Source organism: Arctopsyche grandis, chromosome 12 (assembly GCF_051622035.1).
Source record: "Arctopsyche grandis isolate Sample6627 chromosome 12, ASM5162203v2, whole genome shotgun sequence".
Taxonomy (NCBI): domain Eukaryota; kingdom Metazoa; phylum Arthropoda; class Insecta; order Trichoptera; family Hydropsychidae; genus Arctopsyche; species Arctopsyche grandis.
In genome coordinates, this window is record NC_135366.1 from 13,188,426 (window position 1) to 13,213,643 (window position 25,218).

Sequence of the window (25,218 nt, forward strand, 5' to 3'; positions counted from 1 at the left end):
TGATTACTAGTCAAATGTGAACCGGTCACAGGACAACCGGTCGCTCTAGATCGGTCACACGTGATCACCCGTCACACTAAAACTGGTCACGAGAAAACTGGTCACATCCTAAAATCGGTCACGAGAAAACTGGTTGACCGATTTTAGGGTGTGACCAGTTTTAGTGTGACGGGTGATCACGTGTGACCGATCTAGAGCGACCGGTTGTCCTGCGACTGGTTCACATATGACTAGTAGTCCGTTTACCGATAAGGAATCCATCTCATTCGTTGTTTTGTGAGAGATTGGCCGTCCGCAAATAAAAATCAGGTCGGATTGAACCGATTAAGTAAAATATTAATTTAAAACCATTCATGAAAAGAACTAACAAATACGAACTTTCAGAAAAATATAAGTTACACACCTGTTTCTGATATAAAATAAAGAAAGGTGGACCTTTCTAACGATTCGCTTCATGGGTCAAACAATTTCTAAGAATTTTACCCAAGGCATACCATTCAAAAAACAAAATATACTTACTTTGAAATCAAAAAACCTTTTTTTTCAAAATAGCTTATTGCAGCGATTATTTTATTGGCCACTAAGCTATCCAATACATAAGAAATAAACGTAGCATTCATAGATCCATAGTATTTAATTTATCATTAAATTCATAATATATTCTAAATTCATACTATTCCTAAATTTAGGGGGGGGGGGCGAGTGCCCCCCCATGCCCCCCTAAATGACGTCCCTGTCGGTGGGCCTCGTAAGATCAGTTCTTATCAATCTAGTGTAGATCGGTCTGATTACCCAAATGGCCAACGACTTTTCCTACAAGATTTTTTGTTACAAAACAAACTGACGTTTAATGTGGCAGCACTCAACCCTTCGTTATAAACGAATGGGCAACATTTAAACAAACGTCATGAGCATGTGTTTTCCTTATACACAGTTTGTGACTCAAATTTCAAACAGGAAAACAGTTATTTTGTTTAATTATTAATTATTATCCTCAACATTTCAAGGAAAAAACTTTATTTCAAATAGTGGCTAGTTTTTCAACTATACAAACATTCAAAACGTACGACATACATAACGTTGACGGCCTTTTGTCAATGAGTTTAGTTTTAATATGTCTCTACTACAAACACTACCTTACTCACTATATAATAATTTAGTAAAAAGAAAAGATTGGATTCAGAAAGTTACTACAGTAAAAAAAATAAGGTAAATTATATCATAACATATTTACCGATTAACTAAGATGTTACTATATTGAGAAATTTATTTAACAGAGATGCAAACGCTAAAAATGGAGAGGAGCTAATCAACTATTTCGATAAAAAGGGATACACCCTCAGTCAGTTTTACAAGCTTTTAAAAGATTGCGATATTTCACTTACTGAGACGAATTCTCAAAGTGGTGCCCTCGCTAATCAATCCCGGCCCATATTGAAGATTGCAATTTTGGTAGCAAACGCTCGTTACGATAATTGGTCACACTTAGTTACACCTATATCCGACTGTAAAATACTAGCCGATATTCTTAAATCAATGGGCTTTATTATATTCCTTTTAACGAATGTTAACAGTAAACAATTCAGAGAGTCAATGACGGAATTGTGCACTATAATTCCGACAAAGTCATATGGTATTTTTTATTTCATGTTATTTTCCACTTGTTCTGTGTATGTACGTAATCTTACTCTTTTATATTTTAGTATTGTTTTACTTTGCTGGACATGGATTTGAATTGTGTGGAACTAAATATATGTTGGGCGTTGAAAGTCCATCTGAAAAATACACTATTGACAATGGCGTTTCTGAGAATTTCATTTTAAAAAACGGATTTTTAAATAAACCGGATCTTTTTATATTGCTATTGGATATGTGTCGTAAACAACCAGATAGGTCAGTATTCTTCTTGAAGTAAAAATTAATGGATAATAATTTGCTACTAACAGACACACCTTTAACCTTTACTAAATTTGATACTCTTACATAACTTACAGAGTTTCGAACCCTGATATTTATTTGAATATTCCACGTATGGAAGAATATAAACACACATGTAATCTCATAATTGGATATGCGACGTCACCTTACATGCCATCTTTTGAAAAATTATGTTGCGAGTCGGCAAACTCGCTATCTCAAGTACAACACGACACGTGTGAAATAAATCATATGACCAAATCTGACAACTTGGAATCTTTCAATGAAGAAGAATCTTCTAGTGAAAGTGACGGTATCGGAGATCAAGTTACACATAAACTTACATCTGAAAAGAAACTGAACGGTGTCAGTTTGTATGTGAATCATTTAAGTAAATATCTCAATAAAAATGAAGATTTTATACGAATATTAGAATTGGTGCATAAAGGTAATTCCTATGCTGTCTTAAATGATTTACATATGTATATATGTATATTACCGGTCTCCGTGACGAGACAATGTTAAATTACAGAAAACGCAAATATCGGAAGGCAAAGATCGAAAATCGAAAGATCTTAAGTCGAAAGACAAAAAAAAATGGTGCATGGTAAACGGTACATACTCACTTAGTAATTGCGCGAGCAGGATACAACAGGAACAAGAGGAACAGGCTTTTCCTCCCGTATTAATGTGCGCGCGCAGAATACGGGAGGAAAAGCATGTTCCTCTTGTTCCTGTTGTATCCTGCTCGCGCAAATTAAGTGAGTATGTACCGTTTACCATGCACCATTTTTTTTTGATCTTTCGATTTTCGATCTTTGCCTACCGAAATTTGTGTTTTCCGTAATTTAACATTCTGTCTCGTCACGTAGACCCGTATATTACATATCGTTATTTTTTGTTTTAGAATTCGCGAATGAGCAGTGTGAACAAGCTTTATTACAAAAGCCACAAAAGTTGGATAATGTGGCTGGTCAATTTTATTTACACCTTAAAGCAAAAGGTACTAAATTTTGCTTTTGCAATTTTATGTGTTTTATTGTTTACATATATACCCTTTCAATTCTTTATATTTTTTATATTCTAGGACACAAAGAAACAGAAGAGAAATTACATAGCATTGTCAATGAATTGCATAATCAAGGTATAAATATAGCAATAAAATGATTATTAATTGAATTTTTTAATTTTTAAGTGCAAGATCAAGAAAATGTATTTTTTAAATCAATATCTTTACACGTTATCCTTCATGTGACAAAGTATAAAACGACATGTAAAATATAAACAATAAAATGGGGTGTGCACAAAAACCAAATAGCTCAAAGAAGTTGTCTCCATTAACTACTTGGTGGCTGATTCAGTTCAGTCCATGTTCAACCAACAAATATTCTAAAAGTTATTTTTAGATTTGATAAGATTTGGTCTTATCCTTACAGCATTTATTTTGAAAATAATGTATGTACTGAAGTTAAGATTTATATAGGTTTTTCATTCCAAATTGTCATTTTCTTTTCAAATTGACCCTTTTTCATTTCGAATTAAACCTTTTTCGTTTTAAATTGACCCCTTTTCAATGTCAATTTGAAATGAAAAAGGGTTAATTTGGAATGAAAAACCTATATAAATTATTACGAGGTGCAAGACCAGATTTATGATATTTAATTTTTCAAATATTTCTTAATTATTAACAGTGTATGCGTACTTAATAAATAAATATATTTTTTTAACAAGTCATATCAGTTATTACCTGAAAAACAAATGCCGATTTAAGTCGTTGAGTTTTTTTTTATTCAATGCATAAAATTCAGATATACAAAAATATGTATATGTAAATAAAATTAATATTTGTACGTTGTCTACTATGTGAATCCAGTTTGTAACTTAGGATCACCAAAATTGGTATACTGTCTCATGGTGCCCTAACTTAATCTGTAGATTTTTAGAAGGACTTATAACTTGGGGTCAAAACTATTTACAAAAGCCAACAGTGTAATTGTCTATCATGCAAATTTGGTATACTATCTGATGATGAAAAATTCGACTAGTTTTATACATATTTCAATTTCATTCCAAAACCCCATGATGAAATAACAATGCGAATAACATTTGATTCAAAAAGTAGTCTTAAAACAGTTGGATCTAATAGTTAATTTGATTTAAATAGGAAAACATGCGCAACATAAATAAAATATAAATAAAGTATATTTGAAACAATGCTTATTGCAATATTTTATTACTATTAAAGGTATCATAATTACTAAAACGAAATAAAAATGTTATTAAATATGAAAACATAAAACAAAAAAAAAAACAAAAAACGAATAAATTCAGTCGATTCCAAAATGCATGAATCAGCGGGTATTTTTTAACATATTGCTTTCTTTGACTAATATTCAAATATTCGAGGTCACCATCGCTTTGCAATGTCTAAATCTCTAAAGTGATTAACGACATTTACTATCCAGCTGGAGTCAACACCTTTCGTATATTCTCTAATAAAACGATAATTACAAATATATAATCTTTCAGCGTATTCTTCTGGTGCTGGCCTAAAACATAAGTTGAATTAATGAACTGTAATTGAAGTACTGTTCTGTTAATATTGCTTGGATAATGCCTAATGGAATAAATTTTGAACTGATTTGGACTTTAATATAGTTGTCAATCATATCAATCAATCATTAACATCACAAGTTCAAAATTTATTCTATAAGCCAACACCCATTATTTTCAATTATACCCGAAAGAAATTGAAGGTGTTTCTCCTCTTTGTTTCATTTTGCTCAATCCTCTTAAAGAATGATAAACCATCGTAATTTCGACCCATCTTTTATCATTTTCATTATTGAATATAATCCCAATCTATAATAAAAATTCATTGACGATTATTATTAATATTGGAGATACACTATTTGAGAAGTTGAAAATAAAAACCACACCTGATAAGGAAAACACAGATATACGTCTTCTTTGTCAACCAATATATTTTCTCTATCCCCTAATGACATTTCACTAACAGAATAGTAAAGTTCAGAGTAAGCTTCCTCAGAAACCAGCTCCTTTACGGTGCCAAAATCGCTTTCACTCAAAGCACTCGAAATGGTCTGAAAATAAAAAAAAACTATAATAATTTATTCAATGTAGAAAATACGTTCTGAATATCAATTTATAACTTTGACAAATATTTCAATTGAAACTACCTACATACACGATTGCACCGATAAATACAAACCTGCACGGTGTGCATCATTACTTAAATATTCCTTTATTCAAAAATCGTCCATTATGCCACTAATGGTCTAATCTGAACCTCCTCCACATTTAAAATAAATTATTTTTTTACAACAAATGACCTGAAAAGCACCGTTGAATCACAATCAAAATTTGAGGACCATTGCTTTGTTTAATACCACACACAGATTATTTTGAAACTGATGCATGATGAAAAATGAAAAGAACCGAAGAGATAAGAAAAGCTTGAAAATAGGTATTGATATTGACCGGAGATTATATGCCAGTATTTGAAGGCAAGAGAGTATTACATGTAGTGCTTGCTTGGATCCCTCAATGAATTGGTGGATGTTGAAGTCTGGGTCGAAGTGTGGCCTGATGATGAAGTGGGTGTAAATGAAGTTCTTGCAGGAGAGGACGAAGGAGGGCCACATCAATGGCGGGAAGTCCATCAGTTTGGCGGTGGAGGGTCGCTGACGGGGTGGGGGAGGGGGAGGGGGAGAGACTCCGCTCAGAAGTCTTCGACAGCTCCATCCGGACCTGGACACGCTTGCCCTCACGATTAATCGACACAACTCCATGCCAGGTTATGGCTCGCCGACTATTTTGACAGCACCCGTTACAGCTTCACCACACTCTGCGCTATTGCGCTATTGCAATGTCTGAATAAATACATTTTTGTTCAGATATTATACATATTTAGAACAATGGTCTTTAACCTTCTGCAGCCTTTGCAGTGCTTTTAGATCCAACCTTTAGTCCAAAAAAAGTTTTTCATGAATTATTCTTATGAAACGGGTAAATATAAAAACAAATTGAAAAAAAAAAAAAATGACTAGACTCAACTTGTTTTCCATTGTAAATCGGGTCTATAGATATTGTAGATATTTTTTATTTATGAATTGAAATTAGTAAAATGCACTCATTTGGCGAAATATTGATATTCATCAAAATTTGTATTCATCAACATTTTATTGCCATTTCGTTGAAATCTATTAAAATATAACACAAGGATCTTATCAGTGGTTCAGTAATTATTCAGCACAAAGAGATCTCGCACACGTCACTAAAATCTAGATCACGGAGCATCTGGCATCCGATAATTCTATCCATCGAGAGTTATCCACGCGAGCTATCATACTAACGAGAATTTGAGTGTCAGATATTCCATATTCACGATTTTCGTGGTAATGATTGTAATGTGCGCGATCGCAATGTGTGAAATAATGCGTTTACCGTTATCAGTGTTTATGTATTTTTGCAAAAACAAAGTTTGGACAATGAAAATAATTTTGAAATAATATACTCAATATTTATTCTGAATCCAATAAACATTTCGATTGCAATATGAAATTAATCGGTCTCCCTCATGGGACCGAAAGTGAAACGCCCGAAAACGCAAATATCGGAAGGCAAAGATCGAAAATCGAAAGATCAAAAAAAAAGGGGGAATGGTAAACGGTACTATGTATATATAACATATATGAGTGGCATACTGTGAAATTATCTTTCTTTTTGTCATACAGCCTTGTTTAATGTGCGCGCGCAGAATACGGGAGGAAAAGCCTGTTCCTCTTGTTCCTGTTGTATCCTGCTTGCGCAAATTAAGTGAGGATGTACGACGGGGGGGGAGAGACCCTTTTTTTATCTTTCGACTTAAGATCTTTCGATTTTCGATCTTTGCCTTCCGATATTTGCGTTTTTGGGCGTTTCACTTTCAGTCCCGTGAGGTAGACCTGAAATTATTATACATATTTAGGCCGAGTGTTATGCAGTTTGTGTACTACGCAGTTGGCAGCAGTGGCTGTCAGTGGTGCGTCAGTGCGGCGTCAGTGCAGTGTCAGTCCGGTTTAATGTCGGTCCGGTTGATGTGCGATGGAATGTCGCCTTTGTTTGCGCGATTTGTCTCCCATTACAGCCGTCAACATCTTCGGTCAAACAGAACCATTGGCATTGCGCATTTGGAGATGCTGTCAGCTCCAGGTCATACATCTACAATACAAACAAATACACACTCTTGTTTTCCCGCCCTCGATTCATTCGCACTCAACATGCAACTTTCGCGTATTCAAATTTGGAATCGTTTCAGGTGGAGAAAGGCGATGGATTGCCGGATAGAATATGTTCGTCGTGCGAATCAAACTTGGAGTTGATCACCAACTTTCAAAAGATCTGTAGTCAAAGTGATGAAATCTTAAGGCGAAGATTGACCGGAGATTTAAACATTAAAGTGGAAGCAGTCGTATTGGATGAAATAGATTGGACACATGCTAATTTTAATTTAAAGTCGTTGCCATTTAATTCTTTTAATGACAGTGAAAAAAATTCAAATCAGCCAAACATCGTCGATAAGAGTGATTTAAAACAAATTGTAAACATGGAATACGTTAACCACCATTCAATTGTAGAAGGGAAGAAGGCCAGCTTGCACAGCCTGGCTTTGTTCAGAGATTCGATTCAAAATAATTCCACAGATAATTCTTCACTGGTAAAAACGTTTTTTTATAATATACATACATATGTTTATATTTTTGAAATATAAATTTGTTTGAAATCTTCCTATATGATTATTATTTTTTTTTCCTCTTCTAGATTGGTACCTCAAAATCGACTTTACAACATTTTATGTTGCAACACTCTGGAGAAAATGCACTTAACTTTGATATTCGTAGAAAATCTTTTCCTTTTGGAGGGCGACTAAATTCGCACGTGAAAGCTAATCCAGATACTTTTGAATTTGAATGTGATTATTGTGGGAAAGCTTTCAAATTAAAATGTGGTTTACAAAGACATATGATGACGCACACAGGAGAGAGACCGCATAAATGTATAATTTGTGCACGAGCATTCACCGTCAAAGATAACTTAATGAGACACATGAATCTTCACACTGGAGAAAGACCACACAAATGCGAAATTTGCTTTAAAGCCTTCACTGTCAAGGACAAACTGATGAGGCATATGATTGTTCACACTGGGGAAAGGCCACATAAATGCGAAATTTGCTTTAGGGCATTTACTGTTAAAGAGAATTTGATGAGACATATGAATATCCACACTGGGGGAGGGCAGTACAAGTGTGAGATTTGTTTTAGGGCTTTCACTGAAAAAGACAAACTGATGAGACACATGAACGTTCACACGGGAGACAGGCCGCACAAATGTGAGATATGCTTAAAATCTTTTACTACTAAAACGATTCTAACAAATCATATGAAAATTCATACTGGTGAAAAACCGTTCAAATGTGAGATTTGTTCGAGAGCATTCAACGTTAAAGATAACCTAATGAGGCATATGAGTGTTCACACGGGAGAAAAACCACACAAATGTGAAATATGCTTCAGAGCATTCTTTTCCAAATATAAAATGATTGACCACATGGTTGTTCATACTGGAGAAAGAAATCACGTGTGTGAGATTTGTACCAAAGCATTTCCTACAAAAAAGTCACTAACCCGACACATGAAAATTCATCTCGGGGACAGGCCACACAAATGTGCATACTGTTCGAGAGCTTTCACTGAAAAAGATAATCTTATGAGACATATGAAAATTCACCTCGGAGAAAAACCGCAAAAGTGGGAGAGCAATATGAAATTTCACGCTAATAATTTCCCTTATGATTCCCCTTCGATCGTTCAACAATATTTAAACATTAAACCTACATGAGATGTCTTAAATTTACCAAAACTCGAAACAAATAATTCCTTGTAAATGTGATATGTATTTATTTTGATGAAAGAGATTTGATGTTTTATAGATATAGTTTTTAATTTTAATTCAAGTGTGATTTTGTGATTTTTTTTTAACTCATAGTAATATAGTAATTGCTTCGTGCCCAAAAATCTTTATAGATCTCATAAATGTACCCCATGTGCATACCAACTCAATTAATCTAAGAGAATTATATTAAGTAATATATGTGTATTTATTTATTGATTAATTTATTTATTTATTTTCGATGTGACGCAATGCATTTATAAATGTTTATGCTAGAGTAACTAATGTATATTATTTTTAAATAATAAATATTATTTCGCATCAATATGAGAATTCAATGTAAATAAGCCCAAGACTAAAATATGCACACAATTGCAGTGTTTTCACTTCAGAAGTTTTAACTGTACTTGTGTAATATGTGTGAACTTGAGTTCTCACGGTAAACGGACTATTAGTCATATGTGAACCAGTCACAGGACAACCGGTCGCTCTAGATCGGTCACACGTGATCACCCGTCACGAGAAAACTGGTCAAACCCTAAAATCAGTCGCGAGAAAACTGGTTAATCGATGTTAGGGTGTTATCAGTTTTCTCGTGACCAGTTTTAGTGTGACGGGTGATCACGTGTGACCGATCTAGAGCGACCGGTTGTCCTGTGACCGGTTCACATTTGACAAGTAATCACCGAAGCGTTCTCACATTAAATCTCGATCACGGAACATCCTAGTACCCAAAAACTCCCATCAATCGAAAGCTGCGTACGCGAAATATTGTACTAACGAGAACTCGAGTTCCAGATATTCCGTGATCGAGATTTTAGTGACATGCGCGAGATCGCTTTTAGTGGAATAATCCGTTTACCGTGAACATGATTTTATATGAGGAAGATTTCCGATTAATAAATTTGTATATTTGTTGGTTCTTTGTATATCAATATTTTACATTAAAAATTGTACGTGAATTTAGCACGAAGTGTAAGATGGGTAGGTTTTTTTAAATACATATTGTTGTCAATTAAGACAAATTTGGTATTCCTTTCAAGAAAAATATCGAAAATAGTTTACTGAACTAATTGACGGCAAAATAATATATTTCTATCAATTAGTAATGCATGGAAGCATCTTTGGGGATGCAGTGTCTCTACGGTGGTTCGGTGACCATTTCGCACATTGCGATCTCGCACACATCATTAAAATTTCGTTCACGAAATATTTGGCACTCGAAAATTCCGCTCACCAAGACCCGCAAACTATCACACTAAAGAGATTTGAGTGTCAGATATTCCGTATTTGCGATTTTCATGACAATGATTATCGTGTGCGAAATAATCCGCTAACTCCAGAGAAATGCTATAAATATTTCTCTGGTTTACCCTTTACGACATAGTCGAACCTGGGTTGTTATCCTACAAGTTGGCACCGATTCAAGCATGTTGTTAGATCCCACTTTACTTCCTTCCCCGCCCGTCATATTAAAATAATATAGTCGCTTCAGTGACAACGTCGTTTCACTCCTACCACCCCCTCATAGGTAAACGGATTACTAATAATATGTGAACCAGTCACGGGACAACTGGTCGCTCTAGATCGGTCATATGTGATCACCCGTCACACTAAAATTGGTCACGAAAAAACTGGTCACACCCTAAAACTGGTCACGAGAAAACTGCTCACACCCAAAAATTCGACCAATTTTTAATTTTTGGGTGTGACCAGTTTTAGTGTGACGGGTGATCACGTGTGACCGATCTAGAGCGACCGGTTGTCCTGTCACCGGTTCACATTTGACTAGTAATCACCGAACCCCCCCCATAAGAGTACAAAAGACTCTCATATCAAATTTTTTTTATCTTTTAAATCCAATAACTGTAACGTTTTTTATTACCCAATTTTGACGTTTGACACACACGCTTCTTTTTGTGCAAAAAGTTATTGTCACAGAGTTGCCCCCACGACAAGTGCGACAGTATCATAAAAAACTTATGTACTGGCAATACTAATATTTAACATAGTTAGCAACACTGTCGTTAGCTGTCATTGAGGCGTTCGAGTGAATTCGAGTGTTTTGATATACATAGTCTGTTGTTTTTCATATTATTTACATTTTCAATTTCATACATTAGTTCCATATGAGTTTAATTCCTATTAATGTTTGAACTGATATGTTTGGATTAGATTATAACATAACCTAACTTTATCTATTGCATGCGTTCGAATATGTATTCACAAATCGAATTTGTTTTATCAAATTTCTGTAGGCAATTAAAAATGGAGGACCAGGCGTGCCCAAGATGCAAAACAACAAAATATCGCAACCCTTCATTAAAACTCATGGTAAATGTATGCGGACATGCATTGTGTGAGAGTTGCGTTGATCTGTTATTTTTAAAAGGTTAATTTTGATTTCGATAATTGACATTACTTTAACCAGTATCATCTTATTTTATGTATTGTATGAATTTTTTCCTAAATTTAATTTTATGTAGGTTCGGGTTCTTGTCCAGAATGCAATGTTCCTCTTCGCAGAAGCAACTTTAGAATTCAGATGTTTGAAGATTCAAAAGTTGAAAAAGAAGTAGATATACGAAAACGCCTTTTGAAAGATTACAATAAGAAAGAAGAAGATTTTTCAACTTTAAAAGACTTTAATGATTATTTAGAAGAAATCGAAACAATTGTATTTAACCTCACAAATAATGTAGATATTATTGGGACTAATAAAAGAATCGAACAGTATAAAAAAGATAACAAAGATGTTATTATGAAAAATAAAACTAGAGCAGGTACATATTTTATTTAACACTAAAACATTTTTCTTAACGAAATATAAATGGTGTTTTTAATTTTTTATTTTTTCCCAGGTCGAGAAGAAATTGAACTTGAAGAAATTTTAGATATGGAAAAACAGGAAGAAGAACAGCGTCGAGCAGAAATTATAAGACTAGAAAAAGAAGCTAAAAAAAGAAAGATTAGAGAGAAAGAAGCTCTCATTGATGAGTTAATGTTTTCTCAAGAAAATGCCAAAAATATTATTAATACTTTTACGCAAAATGTTATTAATACCAAAGAGGAAATCAAACCGCCTGCGCCGATTGCTAAAGTAATAATTGTCAATGATTTTTCAAATAAATTCAATTTATATTTATTAATTTGATGTATTTGATATTCTAGCAAGTTTCCCAATTTTCAACTGGTGTTAAATTCACTAGAGGTAGCAGTGCTCTTCCTCCATTACCTCAAATAATTGAAGGACCTCTTTATGTGTATAACCCACCTCCTAATGTAATAGTCCAAGGACCGTCGCCTCCTGAATTTAAAGACTTGGAATCAACTGGTTACATGCGTCACATAAGGTAAATTTATCTCAGTATTCAATCAATATTGTAAAAAAACATTTTAATTTATCGGCTTTTTTTTGTTGTTTTGCAGTACTGAAACTACAGCTGAGAAAGCCGGTGGATACACATCCCATTTAGCTTGTCTCAAATCGCTCCAAGAGGCTCTCGCAGGACTTTACCATGTCAACAGTTGATATCCAACCCGCGAGTTGGTAAACAACTCGGCTGTAAAACCTTCAACAAAACCGCAATGGAGTGAAATGTTCCTCGTCGATGACGATTCGACAGATAGTGTCATTATCCTTGAAAACGGTCCCAACTAAAATACATCGAATACTTTATTTTGTTTTTTTTTTTAAACTTTAGGTAAATTGTTGAAAACAATATTATTTTGTACTTTTTGTAAATACACATGTGCATATTATTTTTAATTAATTGTGAATAATTTATGATATGCATTATTTTTTCATTGATGAATATTTGGTTGTTAATTTTTTAAAATGTGTATTATATTTTCAACATTAGCCATATGTTATAATAATAAATTTTATATTATTCTTAATAGAGATGTAATGTTTGGAGTTCTTAATTGTATTATGTGTTGGTATGTGTGTATGTATGTATGTATTTGTATTGTGAACCTGATTTAATATAAAATTGATGATAAATCGTTGTTATTAATATTGAAATGGATGTTAATACACAACAATGGATAATTTAGTTTCATAATGACACGAGTTTCGTATGAAATGTATTTGTATGAAGAGTACCTTCTAAGATAAATAATGAATGATAAACTCTTCAAAAGTACCGACATTTTATAGAAGTAAATAAACGCTGTTTGTATAGGGTGTGTGACCATAAAAATTGACCAATTTTAACATCCATTTTTTATTTACATTGAAAATTAATTCTTTCATTTAAATAATTTTTTTTGAATATATTTTTTATTAGATTAATCGTCATGTCTGCAAAATTTAGAGTAGAGTATTAATTCATGTGCAATGAAAGGCACGGTATTTATGACCGATTTATCTTTTTACAATATTCAAATATTGGTATTACAAAGTACGAGCGAGTGTAAATATTGCATCGTTGTAGAAAGTCCCTTTAAATCCCGTCTGCATTTTCTTGGAATCAACTTATCTTCTTTGTTTGTCTTACCAAGTACAATATTTTTAAGTACGAAAGTGTTTCTATTTCATTTCCTCCGAACAAGACAACTTATTATTTATGTTGGAATTTTTTATTTGTATTTTATTTAGGAGTCAATCATTACTGTATCTATTCTACCAAGTTTTCGGCACGATTTATCTTTCGATTCACCCTGTGAAACAAGTGATGACAATGGTGCACGTCGGAGTGCAACACCCTCGGCAGTTTGCTATAAATGCTGGGACGCTACCTGTTGTACTCTAGAACCCGAACAAAAGTACTAGCCCATTCAGCCGTTTCGCCCGCTCTATCCCATTGTATATTTTTACATATAACAACATGGCTTTGTGATTTGAACAGGGGACTTTATTACTTGCTAGTTCGCCCCTATAAAATATGAATACAATTTTGGAGTTTTCATCCAAATAGTATCCTATTATCATTTAAATTATGTCAGGATATAAGGGTGTAAATTATATAAATAATTTTTCAATCGTGTGTGGAGTGCTTCGTTTGATTCATCGATTAGAGGTAATTGAAAGAGGGGTAGTTACAATGATAACTATACATATATATATAAATAGTAGATTATAATTGAATTTCATTACTTAAACGTACAATACTATATCAATGTAGATGCACAGACATAGGGCAGAGAATAAATAAAGTAAAAAGGGGGAGGGGGGCTGAAATAGAGCTGACAGTAATTTGCCTTTTTTGTTAATAATTTATATAAATTCATACACTATTGTGAAAAATTTGCCTACGGCGCTATGTTCTCCATAATTATTTAAAAAAATAAACTTTTATTTAAAAATTTTGGAAAGCTTTTTTATACCTTTACAAAATTTCCATAATTTTTATCAAATATAATATATTTTGATTATATTATATTAATATAATAAACATGAATTGCGATAATGTAATGATGCAGTTGTTATATTTTTTTCACAAAAATAGAAAATATGGGTCTCAATAATGAAACCTTGCACAAGTCCCTTGAAAAAGGACATGTAAATACAGCACTGTATATATGTATGTACAAATTGTATATATTTTACATAATTAATATACAAAATTTCTTGATTTAATGAAGCTCACAAGTATTTGCATTTTTATTTTAATTTAAAATTTCGACATGGTGACATTACAGAATAGTTCCAAGTCGTCACTATGGCTAAGTAGAAAAAATAAAGAATAAACATGGATTCAAAAACAAAATAAGATAATAAACAAAGATAAAATAAAATATGAAAATAAATAAAATAATATATAAAAAAATATACAATATTAAAGTATATCTGCGATCCCTCTACTAGATCAGTATGTTTTAGATTGAACAAATCTAAGCAAACAGAAATCTGGGGAGGAGCTTGATGCCTCTTGCGACTAGTGACGAAGCCATTAAATTGGTGCGTGCCACAAGAGAAGAGAACATACTGCGGCAAATGTACTTAAATTGGCTGGGAACATTGATGCTCAATTCAGCAAGAATTGGAGAATTGATCACGTACATATGTATATACATACATAAGCATATAAAAGATACATCATAAAAATACCTAATTAGAATTTAATAATTATTGTTATGTAGGGGTGGGTGGGTTCAGGATCCAAATGAAAGGTCAAAGTCGCTTCACAACATTTATTCAACGTTTCAAGAGATCCACACGGATCCACCGATCACTCCAGAATAATCTGATCTTATTTGCGTACCTCTTTATAAATAGTGAGCGGCCCTAGGATGCGCCAGCTCGAAAGAAATGGGTTTCTTTTGTTAATTTCTATTAACAATAGAAACAATATTATCCCGTTTCAGTGCAATGTTGCGCCGCTCTTTACTTATAAAAGACAAGTTGCCCATTACAGCTTCCCCGATCCATTTATGTATCTATTGTCTAAGCACGTAAAGGTCTACCGTGGCGAGTCTATTGTTTACACACGCACTCGCCCGAGTCAATGAGAACTCCAGCGTATCCTTTGTTCGGGTACTTACTGAGTCCCGTTAGCCTAATTCGGTGTCTATCGTTTACCCACGAATGCATTTAGACAGTGGATACTCTCTCTCATATTACCACGTTTCAATATTTCGTTATTCGTTTTTTATTTACATATTATTTACTTTCTTTAAATACTAAATCATTTAAAATTTTTGCTTTTCAGGTTTATGCCAGTGTTAGATAAGTAACAAAATTTTCAGATGTAAAGCAAAAATCAATACAATAAAAAACTTTATTATTACAAATATTGTACATTATTACATGAACGTTCACTGAAAAGTTGACTATTTGGTAGAAATTTTGAAAGATTTTGTTTTCAAATATTTCTCTTAGATTAAGAGTTGAATACAGGCAGGTGTGGGGTGCACAGTAACAAAGGGCGTACGCCCCAGGGCTAGTGGCTAATTGGTGGCCGTGTAAACAGAGCATGGAGGAAAGGTGGGGGCCGAGTCAGCAACCACCCTAGTTACTCTTCTCCATTACCACAAACCAACACGCAAATTTGACTCGTGCACTGATATAACGAACTTTGATTTATAACGTACATCCTCAATTTTACAATTTTCAGGACTCAAATTCTAGTCAATCTATTCAGAACTACCCGATGGAGAATTCATTATCATTTCATTTCAAACCCAACTAAATTAATCTAGTAAGGAAAAAGTACATATGTAATTGAGACGTATGTAATGAGTTGTAATCGTAAGTGAAACGTAAAAGAGGTTTGTAAAAATGGTACTAAGTAGCCAGCAGTATGGCTATTATTATAATAGTATGGTTGCGTTTATGTTTAGCGCCGAGAGGTTACCGGATTCGATCGTTTGCTAATCTTTAATGCTGGTCGGACTTGAATATTTGTGACCCCAAGTCGATCCGAATTTGATTTATGTACAATATGTAAAAATGTATGGATTAATTCGGTGTTGGTGAGCATTCATTAGCCCTTTGAATGCTGACCAACACTGATCGGCGTTTTGCCAATAAGTCCATAGGCCTAAAAAATGTCGATAGGCGTTGTATTTTGAGCGTGTACAAAGTAAACGTCTAAAGAGCCTCTACATAAAAGAATACTACCCGCTAAGCCTTTCCAGGTAGCATTGAAAAAAATGCATTGAACGTGGGTCGTGTAATCCGTATCATTAATTTGTCAACGTTTATAAAGACTGGTTTACACCGGAATTTCTGAATTTATAGCCATAGCAGAATTTCCCGATGGAAATCCCTAGCTTCTGAGTATTTTAGATTGTGGCTTGGCATTTAGATCGTGAGCATTACATTTTAACAGCAATGAAGAAGATGGAACGATTTTTGGAAAAATACATTCATTAATAGACTTATTTTGCTTTTTTATATTGTTGCAAGATATAATAGAGAGTCTAAACACGCCATTACGAAACTTGAAATCCTCGGCGGTAGTTATCTAGGGTTTGTTTGGATTAGCTACAATTTTTATCGGTCTCCGTGACGAGACAGAATGTTAAATGACAGAAAACGCAAATATCGGAAGGCAAAGATCGAAAATCGAAAGATTTTAAGTCGAAAGATCAAAAAAAAAATGGCTTTTCCTCCAGTATTAATGTGCGCGCGCAGAATACGGAAGGAAAAGCATGTTCCTCTTGTTCCTGTTGTATCCTGCTCGCGCAAATTAAGTGAGTATGTACCGATAACCATGCACCATTTTTTTTTGATCTTTCGACTTAAGATCTTTCGATTTTCGATCTTTGCCTTCCGATATTTGCGTTTTCTGTCATTTAACATTCTGTCTCGTCACGTACATAGACCTAATTTTTATACCTGCTTTCTATAGGATTTCTAAATAATTCTAGTTGGAAATGTTGGCGAAATTTTCAGCGTGGCGGGCTTTCAACAGAAAAGATGTCAGCAATCAAAGGGTTAATTAATTAATCAATAATTTCTTGTTCTTCAGCATCTCGAAATACAGCGATTTATATAATAAAAATGCTGCGATGTTCGTAATTAATTGTCTAGGAAGGCGCATTGGGGTCTACCTGTTTCCCTGTCTTCCTGGTATATATACATACATACCTATACATATACATATATGTAAAAATAAAAAAATAAAAAAACATAATTTATGTACACATATCAAATAAATCGAGTCGAATGGAATCGCCCGCTTCCATTTCACCATGTTTTTTTCATATTTTCAGCAAAATATTTTTACGATGATTGTCGAGGGTCCATTTAGCACAGTTTTCCGTCTGCGCACCAGTTCGCTCCGACAGTTTTGCATAGTATAGTCGTATTACCTCAAGTTTTGCGATCTTTTGTAATCTTTGCCTTTGTCTATTGTCTTCCATTTCGCAGTATTATTGCCTTGTTTACATTACATATCATATTTTCCCGGCGATTATATTCGCCTTTATCTCGTGATATACATATACGTCAACTTGACACACTGCACGCCACACTACACCCTATTAAATGTTCCTTCTGTGAAGTATCTTCGCTGGATTCGAAACTCAAAGATTGAAGTTTGAAAAAATGCTTTAAATACAGACAATTTCAGAGACGAGACCGTGTAACCGAACAATAGACGCTTTTCCGGAAAATTCACAGTAGCTGGCGTCAAGTCGGAAAATGTCCGGTTGTCCGGGTGTTGAGAGAACGCGAACGAGCGCATCGCAGAAATAGAAGTGTTTCGTCCGCGCTACTGGGGCGTTATTGCTAATAAACCTATGAATAAAATAATCGTACAGGGTGATTTTATCAGCCACCTCCTCTCCTCACCCTTTCTTCTACTCTCATACATGATATGGATGTAAACAGCACCATAGTGGAGCAGTCTGTGACTTGTTAAATTTCAACTGTTTCGTTAAATCAGATACGTAACAGAAATCGATACGATGAACAAAGTTAATACATTTTCTAAAATCAAATTTTGAACTCAGTTGAGACTGAGTTCAAAATTTGAACTCATTGAATTTGAAACCTATAGATTATACATTTGCCGTCCTTTTAATATGGAACAAAATCAAAATATTGTATTCAAATATGTAACAACTTACATATGTATATGTAGATCCTTGTTATATTAATGAAATTTATTTGAAATTATCCAGTATAATATTACCTTTAATAATATAACATGCCGAAAGACATACGAATATACAAAAAAAATTAAATACTAAAAATAAGTCATATGAGCTTTAACAGACAATGGATACAATATATGTACCAACAATTATATTCTATAATGGTAAGAACCAGGGCTGCTCTAAGGGGTGATTTGAGGGTACGGAACACCCGGGCGTGAAAGCCGCAAAGGGCGCCAATCTCCACGAAAAAATAAAAAATTATATAAAAAAAATATATTAACAGCTTCCGTTAAACAAAAATTGAAATAAATTTGCAACGTCACCAAAAGTCTACGTTTCGTGTGCAAATTTTGGAAAAAAAACAGCGACGGCATAAATGTAATGCACATTGACATGTATACATACACGTTCAATAACTAATATCAGATAACAATTAGATCGAAAGTAAAATTAAATTCTCAATAATTAAATTCTTTTTTTATTGAGCTACACCAGTTAATAGGTATATTACTTTAAGATACAATATAAATATACGAAAAAAAACTACGAAAGGCCTTCAATTTTGAATATTAAGGTGAAATGTTCGAAAGAGATCGTATAGGAGGCGCACAAAATGACGCACTCTTTGTGATGCCGCCCCCTCATATTATATCTTTTATTTTTAAAAAATTGACAAGCTTTTTTTCAGAAGTCAAAACCGGCCACCTGCCGCAGAAATACAAAAATTGTTCCGGTAGGTGTGCGAGGATTTATTGGGGCCTCTTGTGGGTAGCTCGCTATCCCCACGTCTCCATAAAAAATATAAAAACATATATACATACATATATTCTGATGATTAGCGAGGTGAACAACAATGTTTGAATTTTTTTATACAATTATTTTTCAATATTGTTTTTGGGGGGGGGAGGAGCAAATTATGGATTTGCACCCGAGCGCCAACTACCCTTAGAGGGGTCCTGGTAAGAAAACACTCGTACGGCACGGTCACGTACGTGGACATTAGCGGTAAGAGGCGTATCTTTATGTCATTATTAATTCGTACGATTTTATTATTTTGATAAGTTTCTCATATATTTCTTCAAATATCAGGAATCAGCGTTATCAATCACTGTACAGCTTATGTCAATACAAGGATATAATATCACCGAAAACACTATAAGGAGTGAGGTATGTGAAGGACGCATTTGGTGTGTCGGATGTCTTTTTTTTGCATGTGCAAAACTATCTAAAAAACACGTACCACGTACCTCTTTGTGATTTTACCTTTATTCTGAAAGAATGACCCAAGATATATATGTTCATAATATATAAAAAAAACAAATGAGTATTCAAATAAATTTATATAAAATAAAACTATTCAAATAAATTTAATAAAATGTTTACTATTAGATTAGTCATGTTTTAGCGTTTTAGATTACAAATACCAAGCGAAGCCGGGTAATACAGCTAGTAATATATAAAATCAATCGAAAAGATTAATTTATTTTCAAAATAAAAATCTATATCTATAAAATTTTCCATGGAAACATTTTATTTTTATTTAATATCCTTGAAATATCTACTTTTAAAAACGGGGCTTTTGCAATGTTTCTAATATTATATACATATACATACATACATATGTGTATATGGACATACATGATTTTACATAAATCTACCCTTCATTGGTAGCCTTAATATTACTTCTTCAACCAATTCAGTTTGAACTCTATAAAAATGATGTAAAACGCTTTATTTGACACCATTATCGTCAGTTGAATCGTCCAATTCCGCCATTAAATCTTCAAGTCGTAAAACTCGAAACTGTTCAGCGATTCTTCCTCATTCTTCACGACCGTATTTAGCCGAGAGACTGCGAAAGATTCGCGTTCAGACGAGAAGAAGAAAGACCCTGTCTCTTTGGACAATGCAATCGACATTATTTACCACGTCCAATGGTGGTCTTTTAACACCAACGCCATAACTTCAATGTAAAGTAACTCAAGAGGTTGACCAGCTCGCATCATTCGCGCGAGCCAATCTCGAGTTGAATTGACAACGGAATTGTTAAAATATCCACGTGAGATAAACGACGGCTGCTAATCTGGATGTGTATTCGTTAACAGTTAATTTTTAACCGAGGAGGTGTGGCCCTATAATGGACTTCTCGCTGATACATTAACAAGCAAATTATAAAACAAAAAATAACTCGTCCGACCTGTTTGTTTTATGTCGACTATGGTACATAATGTTATATCCAATACGTCGCGAAAAAAAAACATGACAAATCAGTCCGTCCACTTTAGAGATCAACACGAGCAGATTATTTCCACCAATTGCTCGGTTTGTCGCATTCGAAACGTCAATTGTTGCCGTTAGTTTCATTTTTATTTATAAGAGTCGATATCAATTGCTATGACGGCTATAAATTACTATAATGCGAGAGCGTGATCGTCATTTAATTTATACCCATTTTGGGGTAGGTTATTTGTACCATTCGTTAATTAATAAAATTGTACAATTGGTTGACTAAAATCTGTGCTATAAGAATTATTTTATTTTTAAACTCCTAATATATATTAAACCATAACAAAATTTGGTAGACGTATGTACATATATACTTACCTTGTAGTTATATATTTATAAGTACATACATACATATACATTTGTATCTAAAAATTTTCAATTTTCTTTAATATTTTCATCGTATGTTCCTAGGAAAATAGTTCAAGTTTAAACTCATATTGATGACAGCCCTTCAATATATTTTTTATTTCTCAGAGGCTAAGCCCAATCCATCGGTGGAATGCTATCGTTAACTTGAAAACTATAATCTTAAAATCTTTAAAAGGCAACTGGATAGTAAAAGCTTAAGTTTAAAATAATTTAAGCTTATTGTTTGACAGAGACTGTAATTATAGTTCAGCTTTGTTACAGACCCATGCAGTGGCGGTTTTATGCTCAAGCGGGGGAGCCGCTCGCCTCGGGCTTCCGATTGGACAGGGGCCCTGAAGAGTCCCTAGCATTTTTAAAATATAAATTTTACTTCATAATTAAAGTTGAACCACTTTCAGAAGAAATAACTGTCATTTTAGCTAGTGTGACCGTTACTGAATTCAATCATAAAACAAAAAGAGCGTTCGTTATGTTTCATTCATCTTATTTCCGGGAAGAATTTATATTTGCACTTATTGGTTTTATTGATTTTTTTTTACAGAAATTATATAAATTCAGTGGAGGCGTTTATGCACGCACGTACGCATTTCCGAAAGTGAACTAAGCACGACTTTCGTCTTCAGTCGCTAATCTTTATCATACTTAATGCAGGATATATGTATATAAAGTGGCGTTCCGTAGGAATCTATTTGTCTTTATCGGATAGCCTTACTTCCGTGTATGTGAGCAGGATACAAGGGGACTCGCTATGACTCCGTTTTTACTCCCCTTGTATCCTGCTCGCACACATGTAAGTAAGGCTGTACAATCAAAACAGGTAGATTTCCATGACACGATATATAATACAATATTAAAATAGCCCCAAGCGAAGAAAATCCGCCACTGGACCCATGGCAATAGATGAATATAAAATATATTTTACTAAAATCTGTCTACTTTTTGTGCGTTCAACTCATTAAAAAAAAATTTTTTTGCCCTTGGGCAAAAAATTGTATCGGTTCCGTCTTATTGACATTACTCGTACATGGATTTTCAATATATTAATTAATAAAATTTGTCACAACTACCAAATTTAGTATTTTCAATCTGCGGGTGAGTCATTCTTTCCCTCGAAAGAGAGGGAACGTCGCCTTGTTTCAGCGAGCCTCTATTACAATTTAAATTGCATACATTTAAAGAGCTTGCATACAAACAGGTGCGTAAATAACTGATGAGTTTTGCGGGAGGTCGTCAGAAAGGATTCATGTAACTTTCCGAACTCCAAACGCCACAAAACCTCCCAGCGAAGGAGGGGAAAGTGACATTTGGAGTGATTTGAGATTGTCACCCGGAGACTTTTCGCGTACATTTTCGCATCAACTGCGACATGCAAATCGATTGAACCGGTACTAATTAATATTGTGGAATTTTAACACACCAAGCCAATGTCTCTACTTCGCGGAGGTCGCGACCGTTGCACGTTCGAGTGGGTTAACCCATTCGGTTACGAACCTGATGCGCAAGTGTTTCTTTCAATTGCTCACTACAAGTCTTCGAAGCACTCCAAACGGATACCGTGGGCTTCGCTAAAAGCAGCACACTATTATGCTCATTCACCATAAACAATTATTGCATTTGTCTTAACATATTATTACTACTAAAATCTTAAACATATTATTACTACTTAAACAAATTATTACTACTAAAATCTAGCTGAAAATCTACTGTATATGGGGGGGGGGGGGGGGGATACACCACAAATACGGAGCAAAGCCTGTGCAAATGCTCAAAGAACCATTTAATATGAGCTTCGTAAATAAATTTCCCTTTCTGGTGTCATGTTAGGTCAATCTATACCAATTAGGCGAATGCAATAAAATTTTCTGAAAAAAAAGTTGGCTTTCACTCAATGGGATGTTGTGAAAGGAGATGAAATATTCGTGTAGGTCATTTTTTTTATTAGTATAATAGTAATTATGGAAGATATTAGAATCTTTTTCATGGTTGGGAATAGGATTGACAATATGTTCGGGATCCCTATTTGAAATCGACATCGAGGCGAGGGCGACGTTCATTTATGAGTTTGAGTTTCACGGCTTCTCCTTGTCTAAAAGACGATGGCAAAACTAAACAAACATCACATTTGAACTCTTTGTTCCCCGATCTTACGAAATTATACTGAGTATACAAAACAAACGTACATTCGAGAAATAAACCGTCCGAGAATACTAACGAGAATTTATTTGTACTTTTTTTCACCGTTAAATGTATGCTAAGTTCGGCTTGTAATAATTACTGCATCTATTTTCTAGCAAAACGTCAAAGCAAATCGTAAATAATTTGAAAAAGGATTATAAAATCGCAGAAGGTTAAAGGCGAGCAAAAGCTCTACAAAAGCAGTGTGTATCTTTTGCTCATTGAGCTTTAGTTCTGGCGATTGATGGAACTATTTACATTTATATGTAGTTGGCATTCTTATATATTTCTTGTATTTTGGTATGCCATAACCCATAAGTTGCATCAATGCACAACATTGGCGAAGCACCCTTTCTTCCTGTCGGTAAGTATTCTCGGCGAAGCTAAGCGCTTCTCAAAGTTTTTGTTCTTCGAATCATTTGACGTGATATTGCGCATTGATTCACATTCTAAAACACAACAATATTTAAGTGAAATAAATAGTTTGAATTGTGTAAAAGAATAATTTCATTTATTAGACATTTTCGAGACTTTATTTTGGTTTTAATATATTTTTTGGCCATAATAATATGCTTTGCACATTTTTCTTATTTCGTCCACCCATCTAACTTTAGGTTTTCCTTGAATCCATTTAGTTTTTTAGATATCATTCAAGAACATTTCTCTTCCACTTTTCGTCTATTTATTTTAGCTACAATTCGAAAATAAACAAATTAATTTGAATATAAATAAAATGTACAATACTAAACTTAATTCGAGTTTAACATAATATTTAGATATTTTTATCTTACTTAACCATTGCTCGAAACATGTGTGTGTTTCTTTCAATATAAATACAATACAATAAAATTGTATTAACACAATATAAATAAACAAGCGTTAAATATAATTATATGTAAGTATGTCAATAGAGTAAGAAAAATTGTTTAAAATATGAAATGAACAAATCTACATTAATTAAAAATAATAATATTTGATTTAAATTTCAATTGTTTTCATTTGTTTCTAATTTCAACAATTTATTTTTTTCAGTACGTTTTTTACTACAACAAACCATAGACAACATTCAGCAATCATCGACATACATAGATCGATCGGGTCTGGATCCGAGCACTTACTACACCACTCGACATTCGAATCAATTGTTACGACGAGTGCACGCGTCGGTATGCGTCTCACGTACAAATCTGTAAATAGACATATCGCGACGCGCATTTTTAACGTGCAGATTTCCGCGAACGTTCAAATGATCGATCATAAGGAAGGGTGAGTGACGGGGGTGCCGCGTGCCGTGTGCCGAGTGCCGAGTGCCATGTGTCGCGTGCCACAGTTGGAGAGGCGTTGCGTTTATGGCGGGCTTCGCGGCCACAACCACAACTGGCGGCAGTCTTCGGACGGCCTTTGCGCGGGTGCCACGAATTGCTTCACGAATTCGGTTGGCTGCACTGGAGTGAGCCGCGCGAACCGCTGTCACTTTGACAGTTATAAATGTCATTTAAAACTTTTTCTCGAGAGAGATCGTAAGGCGACTCTTTACGACCCGCTTTCCATACGTTTCAATTTAATTTACAAACTTCCCTTTTGGATTTATTCGACTTTTTTCTTTTGTTTATTTTATTTGAATTTTAATTTCTCAGTGCGTTTAAATGGTAATACACCGTTGTTCGGTCGTTCGATTCTCCAGATAAGATCGCTTTGGTAATGTTAAAGATTTTGAACGCCATTAAAAAATCAATTTTTACCAACACTTGACTTTCGTCGACGAACATGGTCGAGTAAAATATAATAATAAAGTTCCTTGTGCTATTTCGATTAAAATTTCAAAAACGAAAATGGAACTTTTGGCGCGCTTTCCCCTCTTCTTCGTTTGGTCGCTGTTGGCGCTCGTGGATTTCGCATTTGCAAGTTGGTGGTGAGTACTTATCATTTTATATACATATATATATATATATATATATATATTTA

At 34.1% G+C, this 25,218-nt stretch overlaps 6 protein-coding genes across 7 annotated transcripts in view; 5 read left to right on the forward strand and 1 right to left on the reverse strand.

The window, feature by feature from the left end:
- The window catches only part of LOC143920309 (myogenesis-regulating glycosidase-like), a 950,780-nt gene that overhangs the window by 764,210 nt on the left and 161,352 nt on the right, over nucleotides 1-25,218 (forward strand). The gene's annotated exons all lie outside the window — the stretch shown is intronic.
- LOC143920313 (uncharacterized) lies at nucleotides 772-4,205 on the forward strand. Its single transcript, XM_077443145.1, has 6 exons — nucleotides 772-1,209; nucleotides 1,278-1,633; nucleotides 1,704-1,893; nucleotides 1,995-2,365; nucleotides 2,825-2,920; nucleotides 3,005-4,205. Exons 1-6 carry the CDS (start codon nucleotides 1,115-1,117, stop codon nucleotides 3,082-3,084), a joined length of 1,188 nt encoding a protein of 395 aa, XP_077299271.1. The 5' UTR covers nucleotides 772-1,114; the 3' UTR covers nucleotides 3,085-4,205.
- LOC143920317 (m-AAA protease-interacting protein 1, mitochondrial) lies at nucleotides 3,110-5,836 on the reverse strand. Its single transcript, XM_077443148.1, has 4 exons — nucleotides 5,460-5,836; nucleotides 4,857-5,021; nucleotides 4,658-4,779; nucleotides 3,110-4,466 (listed from the first exon to the last, which is right to left on the reverse strand). Exons 1-4 carry the CDS (start codon nucleotides 5,727-5,729, stop codon nucleotides 4,325-4,327), a joined length of 699 nt encoding a protein of 232 aa, XP_077299274.1. The 5' UTR covers nucleotides 5,730-5,836; the 3' UTR covers nucleotides 3,110-4,324.
- Nucleotides 6,929-9,195, forward strand: LOC143919819 (uncharacterized). Its single transcript, XM_077442358.1, has 3 exons — nucleotides 6,929-7,131; nucleotides 7,238-7,636; nucleotides 7,741-9,195. Exons 1-3 carry the CDS (start codon nucleotides 7,024-7,026, stop codon nucleotides 8,818-8,820), a joined length of 1,587 nt encoding a protein of 528 aa, XP_077298484.1. The 5' UTR covers nucleotides 6,929-7,023; the 3' UTR covers nucleotides 8,821-9,195.
- On the forward strand, nucleotides 10,879-14,170 carry Mat1 (CDK-activating kinase assembly factor). Of its 2 annotated transcripts, XM_077442086.1 has the most exons (6): nucleotides 10,879-10,948; nucleotides 11,130-11,263; nucleotides 11,358-11,654; nucleotides 11,733-11,971; nucleotides 12,043-12,224; nucleotides 12,301-14,170. In XM_077442086.1, exons 2-6 carry the CDS (start codon nucleotides 11,140-11,142, stop codon nucleotides 12,401-12,403), a joined length of 945 nt encoding a protein of 314 aa, XP_077298212.1. In that variant the 5' UTR covers nucleotides 10,879-10,948; nucleotides 11,130-11,139; the 3' UTR covers nucleotides 12,404-14,170. The 2 variants fall into 2 exon arrangements, with proteins under 2 accessions (XP_077298212.1, XP_077298211.1); XM_077442085.1 differs by having other exon boundaries at nucleotides 10,886-11,263.
- The window catches only part of LOC143919583 (protein Wnt-4-like), an 86,719-nt gene continuing 85,885 nt past the window's right edge, over nucleotides 24,385-25,218 (forward strand). The window contains exon 1 of the mRNA XM_077441965.1: nucleotides 24,385-25,165. Within this exon, the coding sequence (XP_077298091.1) occupies nucleotides 25,086-25,165 (80 nt within the window). The 5' untranslated portion in view covers nucleotides 24,385-25,085. The remainder of the gene's footprint in view (nucleotides 25,166-25,218) is intronic.